Here is a 17479-nt window from a genome sequence, read left to right as displayed (position 1 = left end):
TAAGTGTAACCTTCCCTTAACTATTTTGAAGCTAGCCTCCATGGTAGGTTGTGGGAAGGAGGCCAACAGGAAGCAGGCCATGGCCTGATTAACGATACGTTCTGTTGTGTTCCTATCACCTGATGCCTTCGATGTTGTAGAGACTATGACTCTGACGACTGCAAGGTCACTGTGTTAACCATCGAAGAGTTGTCGGACCCCTCAAGCTAGGGTAGAAGGGTTGTCCTATATTTCTATCAACCTAGCTTATGCTAGGAGGTAAATTTATCAATGCACTCTAGACTTAGTATGCTTGATGCAAGATGACGAGTGAAGTTATCTTGGGTAAGGATTGTTTATGTTACCTAAGTACTTATTGTGAATTTATCTTAAAGCAAGAGTACTTAACAATATTAGATAAAATCTTAAACAAGATAAACATTGAAAGATACAAGCACAATCTTCAGGAAATTTCCACAAGATGTTTAACCAATTAAACCAACTCAGCCACTTATCAATCAAGATGCCAATATTCCCAAGAGACTTATCACCCGATTTGACTTATGATCTAAGTTCTTATAGTGAGTGTGACATATGAATTCTTATAGCATGTAAACTTACAAAAAACAAACAACATTAGCCACTTTCACAATATAGATGCTGTGAACAAGTAACCAAAGATAAGGTTATGAAGATACTTAGGCACTTTATGTTCCTATGATCCTCTTATGGGCAGCAAGTAACTATCATGAGAGAAGTAAACAAGTTATGACAACAGTAAGTAAATGACAATCCAACAATGTTTATGCTTGCTAAAATATGGCCAATTGCCAAGTAACTTGATTAATTGAAAAATTAGATATGTTAGCCTTCTTGAGATGTATTCTTTAGTAAATTTTCAGATCTGATTTATAAATTATAGCTATAAATAACCACAAATCAACAAGCTAATGATACCAAAAAATGGAAAGAAAGAAAGAAAATTATTTTAATGTCCATGAGGCTAAAGATAGCCTATGGGACAAATTGCATCTTCATCTGGTTGATGTATTCAACCCTTTTCTTGTGAAGCCTCACAATAAACGCTCCCAATTTCTCGACAAACCCCTCGCTAAATAGATTATCCCAAGAGGTAGCTGTCAGAATATTTGCATAACTTTCCTTGTTGTTTTTGAAGGCCTCGCATTCTAAACTGAAATGCTTTTCTGTTTCCACTTTTCCAGAAGAACAAAAAATACATACTCTTTTCTCCCACACTTCTTTTGTCCTTTTCCAACGCCCTATGTCACAATAGAGTTGATGAGAATTAGTCCTTAAACTGAGCAATAAGAATTTTGGCTCTTCAAGAAATATTGGCCTCTATGTACGCTTTTTGTTGATGATTATAAGTGGAATTAAACACTTCAATATAGTATTTTTTCTTTCTCCCTAGCTCCTTATCCCAAGTATGCTTGTGAAACTTATCCATAAAAAAGGCTTTTATCTCTTTATTGTTTATGGGACACATGTTGAAGCAAATACCCCATTTATTAAACCATTTGTTATTTTGTTGCATCCAAGTCTTCTTTCTTTTGCACAATATGTCCATTAAGACAACCTTAGGCCATCTGCACGCTTCCATTTGCTCAATTTTTTTTAAATACCTTATGACTCGCACCATAGCAATTGCTTCAATAGGAGCAACCTCTGTTTCACTTAACAAGATAGCATAAGGAACTACACTTTTAATTTTGAATTTGTTTGTAAGCAAACGCTTCTGAATTTTCTCAATTTGTTTCCATTGCATGTCGTATGTACTCTTGGCCCACAGTTCGCAGCCATAGAGAATCACCAGAATCACTAGAAACCCAGAAAGAGTTTGAGTGGTTTTCCAGTTCCATAACTTTGCCTCTCTACACCTATTTTGAAAAGCATAAAATGTTTTCCAACCCCCCTAAGTTCTTTTCTTTCTAAAACCATCCCAACTTAGATTTTTGTTGAAGTCAATTCTGAGGTATTTGTAATCCGTAACTTCTTCCAGAATGCTGCCTTCAAAGTAGAACTTATGCTAGTTATGTTTTTTTTTATAGAGAAAACCACTAGCTTCATTTTGCTAATATTGACTTGCATTCCCACCCGTATACAAAAATGCTCAAGGGATAGTAAGTGCTCTTGCAAACTAAGAGCAGATTTAGCAATCAAAATAAGGTCATTTGCATACAAAAGAAGCCTTATAAAAAACTTGCCCAAATGGATATCATCACCCCCTTGCGAATTTAACCACTCCTCAAGCTTTTTGATATATAAGCCAAAAAGGGTAGAAAACAATGGGCAACCTTGCTTGACCCCGATATCACTTTTAAAAATTTCAGAAATGCTTGCTGAAGTTCTAATTTTGACTTTCACCTCTTCATACAGCCTACGCACAACTGCTCTCAAATGTTTAAGAACCCCAAGTTCCTATATTCTATGCCAAAGCTTATCCCTAGGAACCGTGTCAAACACTTTTCTGAAATCAACAAAGTGTAATGATCCTAAATAGGAAATACATGTGATAACATCAAATATTCTATGCAGCAAAATATAAAAACGAAATATTTCATCAAGCACCCACAGAAAAACTGCAAATGAAGAACTTTTGAGCCATATTATTATATTTCTGCAAGCCAAATATAATAGATAGTGGAATGGTGCACCTGGGTTTGTCTCAATGGACAAGCAGGACCAAACCCAGGTAGGAAAATCACTGAGCTGAAGGTTTCCCAGCTGCTGCACCAATCTGCACTGCACTGCTGAATTTCGAATGTTTGGAAAGTGCATTGAAACTTCCTAGAAATTTATATGCTTTTAACTCTGAACTCCTCAGCCAAAACCCAGAAAATCCAGAAGGGAATTTGGCTGGTTTGACATCTGTTTTTCGACCCCCTTGGAGCCTCACAATAGCTATGGCCGCCAAATTCGACCTACTGGAAACTGCTTGCTAATCCACAAACTCCTCCAAAATGCTGGGTGTGCTATCCAACAACTAACTTCTAGGATGAACTCTTGGCCTGGATTTGCTGCTCCCAAGCACCACAAAATTCTGCTGGGTGGCCTCTGTGTTGTCCCACTGCCCAGAAATGCGAATTGCTGGTATGCTGGCTCAGTTCACTGAAAACTTTAGCGAAAATCCCTGCACAATGTTGTTACCTCAACTCTCTTACCTCCCAAGAAGCAACGAGATCCCTGCTGGTCTCCAACTCCCTCTACGTGATTCTTGGCTGCCCAGAAATACGCACTTCCCTCTTTGCGCTGGTTACTGATGTGTGTTGCTGCCTCGGAACTCCTGAAAACTCCCATAGAGCAACCTCCCTAGGGTGGGCACAGATGGTCCCCCAAATTAGAGGTTGAATCTCCTGCGTGAGAGACTCGTGGCTAAACAACCAGTAGACATGCTAAACATCGAAGTGTACAGATGAGTGTTTGTTTGCAAATGTCAAAGATGATCCAAAATGAGAGTTGATCTGTCCTTATATCTCCTTGGGCCTCCTTAGGCTCATGTGGGCCCCTCCGTCCACCCATTCGATTTCCCTCCAAGCATATTGAATGGCTAGTTTGAATTCCTCATGTGGGTGGCCCCCACATTCCACTAGCTGTTAAATAAAGTCAAATTAACCCCAAAGTCCCTAAGTCAAAGTGTAGGGCCCTCCTCTTAAGTCAAAGTAAAAATGATTTGGGAATAATCCTAACTATTTGGTTAGGTTATTTTATTACAAATTGCTTGGTCTGTTGGATTATATTTGTGTTGTAGAAATGGGTAGTCTATAAGGGTCTTTTACAAATGGGTTTTTCCCCTTGAGATGTAAAAAATTTGAAAATCATGATGTAAAATGTCTTGAGGGTTGGAAAAATAATTTATTCCCTCATAGTTAATTAATTAAATTTTCTGGCCAAAAGTTAATTAAAATCCTAAGCCAGAATTTTAATTAATTCTAGGTCCTATGTAAATTTCAATTCTCCAAAGGCAAAATTTGTTGGTCCTTAAAAATTAAATTTTAAGAGGTCCAGGGACTAAGGTAAATCAATTATTTTGATAAATTTTAAGCCTTTGATCCCTAGAGTTAAGTCAGAGGCAAATTTTTGAGGAAAGTAATTCAAAAATTTAATTTCTGAATTAATTAAAATACATTTAATTGAAAAATTCGAATTTCCTCAAGATTAAAAATTTCGACGGATGAGATTAAAATAAATTTGAATTCTCATCAACGGTCGAGATTGCTTTGACGAGGATCACTCGAACTAGCCGCTGGAGGATTTATCTTTAAATTGGAAGTCATTCGTCAGTCGAAAGATCTGACCTTTGAGTCGTGTGCTAAGCGAAAAGCTCTTGTGTAATCTTTTTCTGAATAATAAAGAAAGACTTTGGGGTTAATTTTCACTGGTGTTACTCTGCATGGAAATACTGTAGGATGTGTCGTTTCTATGCGTAATTTTTTTTTAGCTATTGATGATAGCTTCTGAAGAGTGATTTAAATACTGGTATTTTGCTCAGTCGATGGGGTTTAAGTGGTAATTTAAATTTTGAATGTAATAGCAAGTATCTCTATTTATCTGAATTTTATTGTCATTTTCTTGCTTTATTTTTGATGGCTAGATTGAGTTTTGCAGGAAAATCTTGATGTTAGATCCTCAGGCGTTAGGGGAAGTTTTCAGTTGGACCAGCCAACTCTCAATCCGTGTTTTCTAAAAAGCCTAGCTTAATTTGATCCCAAGCTTATCATAAGATTTTTATTGGTGATGCATGAGAGTTTTGAGCTAAACACCTCCTTTAAAATTTAAAAATTTAATTTTTTATGTGCTTGATGAATCTGGTTGTTGAGAGCCTTAGATTATTAGATCTGGGAGTGGAGTTGGACTCACACTCCTCATATCTGATAGATCTGCCATTCCTGTGGATAGTTCTGTAAATTATTTTTGGATTTCTGACTTGGGTTTTAGTTTTATCATTGTATATATTGTTTGAATGTTTTTTGTCATCTTGCAGCTACAAGTCTGAGGAAGAAATCTGTATAGAGTCCAGATCTAGGTCCTGGAGGGTAAGATCTGGATCTCTGGGGTTAGTCAACATCATTTTGCAGAAATATTATTCAAAAAGATTTGTAGTCCAACAGTTTAAAGAGTTTTAAATCCGGAAATTTTTAAAGGGTTCCAAAATTCTTAGATCTAGAAATTTTCTTGAGGATTTCAGGGTTAAATCTGAAGCAAGTGGATTCAACATTTTAATTAAGATTTCTAGAAATTTCTCAACGAGTTTTTGGGCTACCATTTTTGTTGATTGGTTTGCTGCTTAGTTTTTTTTGGGTCCCTACAAAATTTCAAATTTATTTATTTATTTATTATTATTTTTTTTATGTTTTGAGGTTTCTCGAAAATTTTGGGTTTCTTTGTTGCATTCTCCCTTCTCATCGCTCTTCCTCTTGCTGCCATACCTCTGCGTTTTGCAACTCCTGTTGCTACCTTCAAAACCTCAGATGCCTAACCTCACCTCGTTGCCATCTCCTATCCGTAGCTTCTCCTTGCTACTATGTTTTCTCCCATACACTGCTCATTTACCTTCGTTGCCTCATCCTTCTCACAGCCATATCTTTCTCTCTGCATTGATCCGCGACTTTCTGCCCACGTGGGCTCATTCTCTGCGTTTCTCTTTTCCTACGCTCCTCAAACCCGCAGCTCATCCCCTCATCTCCAGTCCTCTGCAACAAACTCTCTTCGACCTGTTATCCTTGCGGATTTCTTCAGCTTACTCCCCTTCCTGCTGCTGCCATTCCAAAACCTGCATACATGAAACCTTTCAAAAATCCTCCAAAACCTGCAGCTGCAGCTTTTCCACCACTGCCTGCTCCATCACGCTGCCCATCTGCATTACCATCTATTGTCCAACTCCTCGCCCATCATTGCAGCTCCCTCTTCCTTTCCCGTCAACCTGCGCGTATTCTTCTCCATCTTTCCACCATCAAAGACCTGCAAACATAAAAGAAACACTACAAGACATATCAACCTTTTTTTTATTTATTTCATTTGTTTTTTTGATGTATGTTAGGGTTTGTGTATATATATATTTTTAAGTTTCATATAAAATTCAATTTGGTTTTCGGATTTTTTTATTTTTATTTTTTCTTTTCTGTTTTCGATTTAATTTGAGATTCGATTTTGTATTGTTTTTTTTTTTAATTTTTTAATTTATGACTTTTATATTTTTGTTTTTATTTTATCTTTGTCTTTTTTTATTTATGATTTTTTTATTTTGATTTTTTATTTCCCTTTTATTTTCGATTTGATTTTTGATTTAGATTTTATTTACTTTCATTAAAAAATCTAAAAAAAAAAATCTAAAACTGTCAGGCTAGGCAGTAACTCTCCAAAGGCAGTAAAACTGATTCGTCTATTATTCCATAGGTAGGTTATTGTTATATACATTAGGAGTGATTGTTCAGTTCATCTCCCGATGACTGTTCACATTCCTAATTTATTTATTTACAAATTCCCCCAATCATGAAGATTAGGTGTCAACATTCCCCCAATTAATCTGAAGGGATGTTGGTGAGTCCAAGCATCATTCTGAATCGTTCAAGCTTTTCCTTTCCAAGTGCTTTGGTGAAGATGTCTGCAATTTTCTCATTTGTGGAACAATGACGGAGATGGATTGTTTTGGCCTCAACATGATGTCGAATCAGATGATATTTAGTATTGATATGCTTTGTTCGATCATGGAACTTTGGGTTCTTGGCCAACTTTATTGCAGAGGTGTTATCAATCATGAGTGGAGTTGATTGTACTTGTTTTACCTGCAAATCTTCAAGAATTTTCCTGAGCCACACAATTTCTTTCGTTGCTTCAGCTGCTGCCACATATTCTGCTTCTGTTGTGGAATCTGCTGGAACTGATTGTTTGCGTGATCTCCAGGAGACAGCTCCTGATCCAAGACTCATAGCATATCCTGAAGTAGATACCCCAGTTTCTTTGTCTCCATCGAAGTCTGAATCAGAGTATCCAATCAAGCTGAAGTCATCCACCTGTGTATACTTGATTCCAAGGTCTTGAGTTCCCTTCAAGTACCTTAGAACTCTTTTTGCAGCAGACCAATGTCCCTCACAAGGCTTTTGCATGAACCTGGAGAGGATTCCAACAGTAAATGAAATGTCTGGTCTGGTAGTAGTGAGGTAGATGAGACTTCCTACAAGCTGTCTATACTTTGTTGCATCCTCAAATTCCTTTCCTTCAATAGATGTGAGCTTTAAGTTTTGTTCCATTGGAGTAGAAAGAGGATTGCACTCTGTCATGCCAAATCTGTTTAACAAATCTCCAATGTATTTCTTTTGAGAAAGAAATATGGCTTTTGGATGTTGGGTTACTTCAATGCCAAGATAGTAATGAACATAGCCCAAATCAGTCATTTCAAAACTTTTCCCCAATTCCTTCTTTATGGATGCAATGTAGCTTTCATTGTTCCCTGTGATTAAAAGATCATCTACATATACCACAAGATACACAACTGTTTTGCCAACTTTATTGACAAATAAAGTTGCATCATCAAGATCAAAATGATTGAAGTTGAGTTTCAGAAGATGCTCAGTTAGTTTTTCATACCAGGCTCGCGGTGCTTGTTTGAGGCCATACAAGGACTTCACAAGTTTGCATACTTTATGTTCATGTCCTTTCACAACAAATCCTTCAGGCTGGGGCATAAAAACATTCTCTTTTAGATCTCCATTCAAGAATGCAGTTTTTACATCCATTTGATGGACTTTCCAACCGTTCTGAGCTGCTAGTGCAAAGAGTGTCTGGATGGTGGTCCATTTTGCTGTGGGGGCAAAATTTTCCTCATAATCGACCCCTTTCTTCTGTGCAAAACCTTTTGCCACAAGCCTAGCTTTGTGCTTGTCAAGTGAGCCATCAGCTTTGTACTTGTTCTTGTCGACCCATTTGCAGCCAATTGGTTTGGTTCCAAATGGAGGATCAACCAGCTTCCAAGTGCCATTCTTTATGAGAGCATCATACTCCTTTTGCATCGCTTCTTTCCATTCATCATGAGAAGTAGCTTCTTTGAAGGAAGTTGGTTCAAAATCTGTAGACAAGTTCAATTCACAATCATAAGTAACATCCATATCAACAGGTGAATTAGAGTCATCTACATCACCTCCATTTTGTCGGTTTGAATTTCTGGTTCCTGTTTTTCCAATTCATCAGGATGAACACTTTCAAGTGTCTTTGTCAGCCACTTTGGGGGACCTTTCTGAGATGGTCCAGGCTGCTTTGTTGATTGAGTTGGGACTGAATCAAGATTGAGTCTCCCAATTCTATCAATTACATCACTTAAAGCATCATCCGTTGTTGGAGTTTCATGCAGAGGAGATTGTTCTTCAGAAGAAGATTCCACATGTTGATCTAGTATAGGAATCCCCCCTTCAAGATGTGGAATCTGATTATCAGACTCTTGAAATGATTTCGTTTTTGCGAATCTATCCAAGCGATCACGTTGCCGCTCAACAACATTGTCAGATTTGGATGATTCAAGAAAAATTACATCTCTAGATACAACAAACTTTTTATTTACTTCATCATAGAGGCGGTATGCTTTGGAGGTGTTTGAATACCCCAGGAAGATACACTTACGACTTCTAGCACCAAGTTTGTTTCTATGTACCTTTGGTATCAAAGCATAACAGGTGGAACCAAAGATCCTGAGATGTTTTACTGAAGGAACATGTCCATACCACAATTCATAAGGAGTCTTGTTTCTTATAGCATTAGATGGACATCTATTCTTTATATATGCAGCACATAGAACAGCATCAACCCAAAACATTATCTTTACATTTTTGAAGAAAAGCATGGATCGTACCATATTCAAAATTGTTCTATTCATTCTTTCAGCTACACCATTCCGTTGGGAATTATAAGGTACAGTTGTTTGATGTTTGATCCCATGTTGGCGAAGATAGTTTTCAAATTCATTTGATGTATATTCTTTTCCATTATCAGTGCGAATAGACCCAATATGAGATTGTGCATCATTTTCAATCCATTTATGAAAATTCTTGAATGTTTGAAAGGCATCAGATTTGTTCTTCAATAAATAAACCCAACACATTCTGGTGTAATCATCAATAAATGTCATGATATATTTATTTCCATTTGCAGAAGGAACAGGCATTGGACCACATAAATCTGAGCATTGGACCAGGCATTGGAACAGGCATTGGACCACATAAATCAATAAATTGGAACAGGCATTGGACCACATAAAATCAATAAATTGTGCATGAGCAAATTTTGAAAATTGGTAAAGGGTGCAGGTCATTTATTTTTCTACACTCTAATCTGATCTCCAAAAAGACAAATGCACAATGATGAGAGGTAAATACATTTCCCCTCTTTTTAATCTATTTCTTCTCAATTTCCCTTCTTTCCTTCAATTTGAATTTATTTCCCTCTTTTTAATTTTTATTTTATTTTCTAATCTTTTTCCCCATCACTTTTATTATTGTCATTTCATAAAGTTGACGTTTATTTATTAAGTGACCCCATTTTATTAATTCCCCATTGTGACTCTAGCCCACGGGAGTTGAAAATGAGCTAGTGAGTCATCCCTTTTCCGATCATTCGAGAGGGGACTTTACATCTAAGGCATGGTTGATGAGTGTTTGTGGAATAAAAACCTAAGTTTTATTTTTGTAATCCTTTTTAACCTATGTTGCATGGGTTCCCGAACCCGGGGGTGGGGTTCTCAAACCCATCCTGGGTTCTCGTCCCCAAATACCGGATTCGAGTTCGGTGCTTCTGAGAAGAACCCATAAGAACTGGGTTCTTCATTAAAAAAAATTGGGTTCTTTTGTCTTGACAGGTACGGAGAACCCTGATGATGGGTACTTGGAATGCCAAAATCAGGTTCTTTTGGGTTCTTTTAGTTTTTATATTTTATTTTTTAATTAATTTAATGGGTTTCCCCTAATATTCTAGGTAGCTAGTTCTTCATCTTGCGAGAGGAATTGGAGTACTTATGCCTTTATCCATTTAGTAAAGAGAAATATGTTGGGCTCAAAGAAGGCAGAGAACTTAGTGTAAGTTCATAGCACACTTCGTCTCATATCTCGAAAAGACCCTAGATACGAGGGTCCTTTCAAGGGATGGTACCAATACAAGCGATGCTATGTGTGTGGACAAGGAGATACAACCAGATGGCCTGATTGAGCTACCTCCAATTGCTATGTATGAGCAAGAGCCTCAGGATGAGAGTGATCCCTACTTGGAGAGCTTGCTAACTGAAGATCTGAGTGATGTTGATGACCTTGCTTGAGGAATCCATTGTTCACTATTAGATAATTTTATTTTAGTATTTTAAAATTTCCCAGTTCTTGTTTGTTGATGTCTTAAGACAAATTTTGAATGTAGTATGACAATGGACATATATCATGATTCTTATTAATATGTAAACTCCAATTTGCACTTGATATCAAACTAGAAATTTTGAAATTTCATTGTGAATGTTGAATGTTCAATGATGTGCATGTTTAAATATTTAAAGTTTAAATCATAAATATTTTAATTTTCTTGTTTAAAGTTGAAAAATATACAAATTCATATATATTATAATTTATAAAATATAATATTTATATATATTATATTATATATATATAAATTATAATATACCCCCGATGAACCCACGCACCCTGTTTCGAAAAATGGCGTCCCCGTCCCCGTCCCCGCACCCGTACCCGTCCCGGAACCCACGTTTCCTGGCAACATAGTTTTTAACACAAAAGTTTGTGGAACAAAAACCTAAGTTTTATTTTTATAATCCTTTTAAACACAATATAATCTTTTTCATGATAAAACTTCCCCTAGGAGGGCTGACATCATCCTTTTTTAGACAAGTTGTGTGCCTTGGAAACCCTAATCTAAGCATAGCTTCAGCTTGAGGCTTATCTTCAGGGTTTGCTCTATTGTTTTGTTGACCTGATCTCTTAACAAACCCTTTCTTTGACTTTATTGTGTCTAGGTATTCCTTTGTGTTGCATATCAAGAAACCCTAGATCATTTAAGTCTTTTACCTAGTCTACATGCATGGTACGTTGTTCCTTATTGAGAAGTATTGGTCCTTTCTCGATCATTGAGTGTATTCACCTAGCCTATACCTTCATGACCTTGAACCCTATAACTTAGAATATCCTCATAGGTGATCACTAGGAAGCCTCCCTTGCAGTGAAATTCGCTAAAGAGCAGGAGGAAGATTTACGAGGTGACAATGGTAATCTCCCTCATTGTTGCAACAGGGTTTGGCCTTTCCTTTGTGAGTCCCCTCACAAGGCCTACTAGATTTTGAGGCAAAATCTGTATTTTTTTTATTGACATTAAATATAATTTTGACTATATTAGTTTTGTAATTAGAAAATGCGATGCAATCCATTTTGTGTTCAATGCCATAAAGAACAATTAGTTAGGCATGTCTTGTGGAGGTATCCAATTGCTAGGACCTTTTGGGCACAGTTACAAGTAGAATTCGGCTACCTGTTCACAGCCCCCCCATCTTGGCAAGTTGTCCACTTAGAGGATGCTTGGATGAGGAAGGATTGTTGCGGACAGCTATGCCATATGATACAGCTGTCTCCTATTATCTTCCTTTGGAAAAGGTGCATAACAATTTTTCAAGGAAACATTTCCTGCCTACAGCTGGGAAAATTAAGAGGATTCAATTATGATCTAGCAATTCATGTCAAACTAGAGGTGATAGGTTTGAAAAAGGTGACACTCTTTGCCCCTTGGGGTATAATGCCCATATGTTAGCCATCCTAGTTTACATAGAAAGAGGATAATCATGTAACTCTTATGTCTATGCAATTCTTGTGCATATTTGAAATAATATAAGTTGCATTAAAAGAAAAAAAACCATTTGACATTTGCAAGCATTGATGAATGCTCAAGACACATGGAATCTTTGGGCATTTACATCATTTGCCATTAACCTAGCCTTAACATTTCACACAGCCCACACATGTCTTTCTAAAGCTCCTTACATGCATCTGCAAGAAGAGAAAGCAAAAAGGGAGATATGTTCTTATCTCAACAAATTAACCAACAATGATGTGGAAAGTGGGATCTATTATTTTTAGACAGGATTGCTTCATGAAAGTTGCTAGTGTGCAAAGCCTGTTGGATGGCTATCCCACAATCCGAATCAAGAATTCAATCATTAATCTATCAATGAAAATCCTGTCTCACAGAATATCTTCTGACTTTAATGAAACAATCCTAGGGCAAGAAATGACCATTTTATTTTCAAGGGCTTCTTAATATTTAATAATCATATTCATTTTTCATGAATTTTTATTTATTTATACAGATAAAGATAAGATAGTTTTATTGATGTCCACAAATAACCAAGGAATAGTTCAATGGGACTGGAGAGTACAATCAGTGGCCACATGTTTGTGGGAGTGCCTAGATTCTAGAACACCCCTAGATGCTAAACTGTTATGCTAATAGAGATTCTAGCATAGGAGCTTGCATGGCCTTTTCAAAAACAATAACTCTAGTGCACAGTTCATGCCATCATGTCTAACGTCAAAATATACCTGACTGAAGGCATAGATATCATAGTAACAAAAAAACTTCCAGAAGTCCAACAATCAGTGCGATTGAGTCTAGATTACTGTAAATATATATGCATGCCTAAGTTTTAACACAATAACACCTATACATCAACATAGAGAGGTTACTAAATGTCACAAATTCACAATATATTAATGTAGCAGCAAACACATGATCAGGAGGTCGAGGGTTGCTTCCCATATACACAGGTGACATACCACCATCTCATTTATATCATCTCTCAATACATCATTTATGGCACTCTAAGTTGGTTATGGTGGTTTAAACACCTAGCCTCTAACCTTGATACTTAATAATACTTTGATCACTTGTCACTAACATATAGACTCTAGAATGACCATATTATACAGATTGTTATTTTTGTGTTGCAATTTAACAACCCCCCTTGAGACGAAAATAATATCAGATTATTAGTACCCCTGATGCAAGATGCAAAATTTTTGAAATTCATAAATTCTGCAAAAGAGAAACACAACTCAGAACTACAAAACCTGAAGACTATATATGGATCTACCTAGATGAAAATAGCATCATATTGTTAGTACCCCCGATGCGAAATGCAAAATTTTTGGAATTTATAAATTCTGCTAAGGAGAAACACAACTCAGAACTACAAAACCTGAAGACTATATATGGATCTACCTCCATCTACCAATTCTACCAATTCTTCTGGGTAACTAGCCATGATGCTTGATGGTTCTCTAGGATGGTAGCCTAACCATGTGTTGTGTCTTCGGAAAAATATCAACTGCTTCTCCAAACTTTGGTGCCCTATTGGATTGCCATTCCCCTCATGCCAAGGCCAGAACTTTACTCTCTGTTGTTGATTAGAAAATCACCATATTGAACATCCCTTTATCTGGAGACCTCTGCCAGACTCTATAAAGCATCTATTCAAGATCAGCACTGGATATCATCTGATCAAATTTTATGTCTGCTATCATTCTCATTCTGGAAGTGCTCTGCCAGATTGATCCCCCTATCCCTCAACCATTAGGACTAGCAGACCTTGGCATCCTCTCTCCCTCTCTCTCTCTCTGTGTCTCTGCCAGCACTGTGAGCTCTAGTGTCTGGCCTTTCCATTGTATCATTGCACTTATACTATTGTGTCTTCTGGTTAGATTGTTAGGGAATAGCCTAGCTAGATACTTATGCTTCCTTGTTTTTTTCCTTTTGTTGTTTTTAGAATTTATATAGTAGTTGCTTTCTCAGTCCAACACTGTAATCACACTAGTTGTACCTTTTAATCCCATTGACCTACTTTTGTGGTCATTTGTTGGACATTAATAAAAAGATATTATCTATGTCTTATCGTATCTCTGGGGTCATCTCTCTCTCTCTCTCAATCTTCTGTTTTTATATTCCTCTTGGATGTATGCAGTGTATATGATGCATTTCTCAAAAAAATAACTCTTTGTTCAATTATGTAACCAGTTACCACAGATATTTTGGTTCATATGATTCTGTTCTTCTAGCCTATTGATGCTCTCCTTAGGCTGTTCTGGCATGTTCTTGGCATTATTATGTCTCAATTACAACTTACAAGTGTTGTGGACTGCCCTTTCTCTGTTCGTATTTCATGTTTAATATTTCTTCTAGTTTATTGACATCAGTTTTCTGCCACACTGGGTCTTCTATTCCCCAACCTGCATCTTCTCTCCATGTTCTAATCGTCTTGCTGTCCCAGGCCTTTTTGTTTATTCACATTTTGGTTCTGTCCCACTATTGTGGATTAACTTTCTTCCAATACATTTGATTTGTTTTCATTTATAAAAGTTTTACTTGAGATATTTTAATATATGTTATATCGCCATGGTGGTATAATGGAAACACACAAGATTTAATTAGCATGCCTACATACAATAACAAAGCTACAAACAATAGCTGGCAATGACAGACACATAGCCAATACTGACAGGGGTCTCAATCCTGACAGGTTCTGCCTTCTAGTTCCACGGCTATTTGATAGGGTCAGTATGCTTTCTAATTCATTGGCTTTCTTGTCATTTGAAATTTTTTTAACATTTTATTTTTTCCTTCTTTGTTTCCTATCTTCGGGAAATTTAAATTATTAAAAAACTTAAAAACTTTAGATTAATTAATGCTCAACTTGCCTTTCATGTACAACTGCATCACATTTTTAAAATTCAGGGTGTCTGTCTCACAGCTCCGTATACTTTCATCCTTTTCTAGGGTCCTCAATCTCCAACTGGTTTCAGTCTCTTCGGTCTCCAATCCAGTACATTCTATGTCATAATGTCAGGACTTCTAATTGGTATGATACCATGTTGAGCAAAATTGTGCACGATGTAAAATTATTATTCCATTTTAGAAGGTAACTTTATGTGCATAGAATTAGGCATGATAGCACAACTACCAAAAGTATGAGACATGTCTTAATCCTTAAATTTTAACTAACTTAGTCAACCCACATGCGCTTTATTTATTAGCATAAAACTTTATAAATTTATAACATGGCCTAACACTAACTTTGTTTACAAACATAAGTTAGGTCATTATTCTACAAGGAAGAATTTTAAAATTATACAGGGATAATAAATGTACGTGCATTAAGATAATTTGTACATTTCAGCGATGAAATAAAAATCTGTATGTGTAGGTCACTAGATTGAACACAATGCAACAGTCTTTTAGACATATCCTTTAGTGTCTTCTTAAAGTGAGAATAAATTCTCATCTTCTTTTCCTTTTTGACATTTTTGTTATTTTGTGTTTCTTTTAAGGTTTCAGTTGAGGTCTGAGGATCCATCGTAGGTCTCACCCTCATATATAGGTAACAGGATCTTCTTGGCATATCTCGTAGATCTGTTTCCCTCAAAGGATTTAGTGAAGGAAGGGATCCCAAGAGGATACTGAAAGGTCTGGATGTGGATTCAATGACAAAACTTAGACCAATTCAATACCATAGCATTTTTAGTCTAGCGAATGATGCTACACTGGAGTTTGTATTAATGCAAAGTTCAGCTGACAAACAAGTCTTGGTTATGGATGTGTTTTATGTGTAACATTTACATTATGAAATATTTCTGAAATTCTTGATTGTTTACCTACATATTTGTAACTCACAAATTAAATTCAGCAGTGTGCTTTCAAGCTTTAGAGATCTGATTATGTTACTTCCACAGTTGATGTGCATGAAATCATCTTAACCTTGCAAATTTTTGGAAGTTGATGTTAGGCTTCTCTGAAGATATTGAATCTGGAGGAGAAATTAACTAAGCAGTGGGGTGGTGGCAATATGTATCACGTGGCTGGCTATAGTTACTTGTTTTGCAATCATGACAGAAATTTATCGAGGGCATCTCCTCCTGGCAAGGTCACTACTCTTTCAAAGGTGATTAGCCTCTGCACAGTTTCATTCATTCAATTATGTTGTGCTAGAATTACTGTATACTCTTGTATTGGAGACTGCTCTTCACCAGAAAAGAATTCTAACTGAGGGAAGTAGGTGAATCGGAAAAGGCATGAAGGCATACAATCTCAAGGTTTCTGTTACTAAATGAAATGAAAACTTCATACATTTCAAAGATAATGCGAAAATAAAGGTTGATGAGGAAGTGTACCACATTACTCTGACAATGAATGTTGTTTCAAGGTTCTATGATGGCTATATTTTGTCATGCACTCCACATTTTTGTACATGTTAAATATTTCCATTAACTCTGGTAGATTTAGCTTTGCTTGGGTAGTGTGGTTAAAGGTTAAAAATTAAGTCTGAAAAATTTAAAGTGGCTCATCTTTCTAGGCTACACTTTGATTGTATTACTTAAGGCGGTGCAGTGACCCATGCAAAGTGATTCAATCTGAAAATTATTTGGTTAGATGCATATTTTAACCCCAAATCTTCTTTCATGTCAACCCTGTAAAACTTGTGGATTACAGATCTAATCATAATGGTCTAATGGTATGTGGGTTCATTCATACTTAAGTTTTGAGAGTTATTGTTAGGAGGGCTTCTTCACACTCTTCGAGGAATCTATTAGTCTCAAAAAATTGTCATTTGTGGATGGACTATCCTAACTCCAGTTATTTTTTCTCTAAATACTAACTGGAAATCAAACATTCATGATCTATAACTCAGATCTGATAACAATAAACCCAGATCAAATATGAAAATATTTATAACCTAGACGTTCAGAAATGTGCATAATTCTTAAAGAAGAAATTGGGGAGTCATGATCCAGATTAACCACAAATATGTATCTTGTGTTCAAGCATGACTTGTGAGGATTTCATTTGTTGGTTGTTTCTGAATTGGATTTCCCTTGGCTTCTTTCTCTCCCTAGAATGGCTCCATAGATCTTTTGGTGCACCTTCCTTCGTCAGAAAAAAATGGTCAATATCAATCCCCACTTTTGGAGAACCCATATCTCCTCTCTTTATATTTTCATCCAACCACACCTTTTTGGAGCTGCCTGGTGGCATCATCATCCACCCCCCTTATACACACAGATGTTGGATGCACTTGCTTAGGATCCCTTTGGGACAATTCTGGCTTGGCTCCCATCAACTTTGGATAGAGACAAATCACCATATACTAGGATCTTATAAGATTTGCTAGTTGTGCCACCTTTAGGAGTTGGAGATGAAGATGTCCCCTATAGTATGAGATTAGAGGACGTTGTCACTGCCTCTATAGGGACTTGGGAGGCTCCCTCTCTACTTTATTCCAATACCAGGACCAAAGATGCTTATCCCTCTTCAATAGGGAGATTTTCAACCACAGATCTTAGGTCTTGCACGCCATGCCTTTCCCAAGGATGTCCTAGCCCAATACCTCATACTTCCTCGTTGATCCATTAGATTGGAGCAACAAATGATACGAAGAGTTCCAAAGCACACCAGATAGCAG

At 36.7% G+C, this 17479-nt stretch overlaps 1 protein-coding gene across 1 annotated transcript in view; it reads left to right on the top strand.

The window, feature by feature from the left end:
* Positions 1-17479, top strand: part of LOC149238883 (vacuolar fusion protein CCZ1 homolog) — a 383381-nt gene that overhangs the window by 241552 nt on the left and 124350 nt on the right. Inside the window, exon 8 of the mRNA XM_089373214.1 lies at positions 15806-15961. Coding sequence (XP_089229340.1) covers positions 15806-15961 — 156 coding nt within the window. The remainder of the gene's footprint in view (positions 1-15805; positions 15962-17479) is intronic.

This window comes from Pinus tabuliformis, chromosome 8 (genome assembly GCF_031772625.1).
Source record: "Pinus tabuliformis cultivar Carrire ecotype Pingquan chromosome 8, CPIR1, whole genome shotgun sequence".
NCBI classification, from domain to species: Eukaryota; Viridiplantae; Streptophyta; class Pinopsida; order Pinales; family Pinaceae; genus Pinus; species Pinus tabuliformis.
Note: the sequence above shows the minus strand (reverse complement) of the source record. Positions and strands in the feature narration are given on the sequence as shown.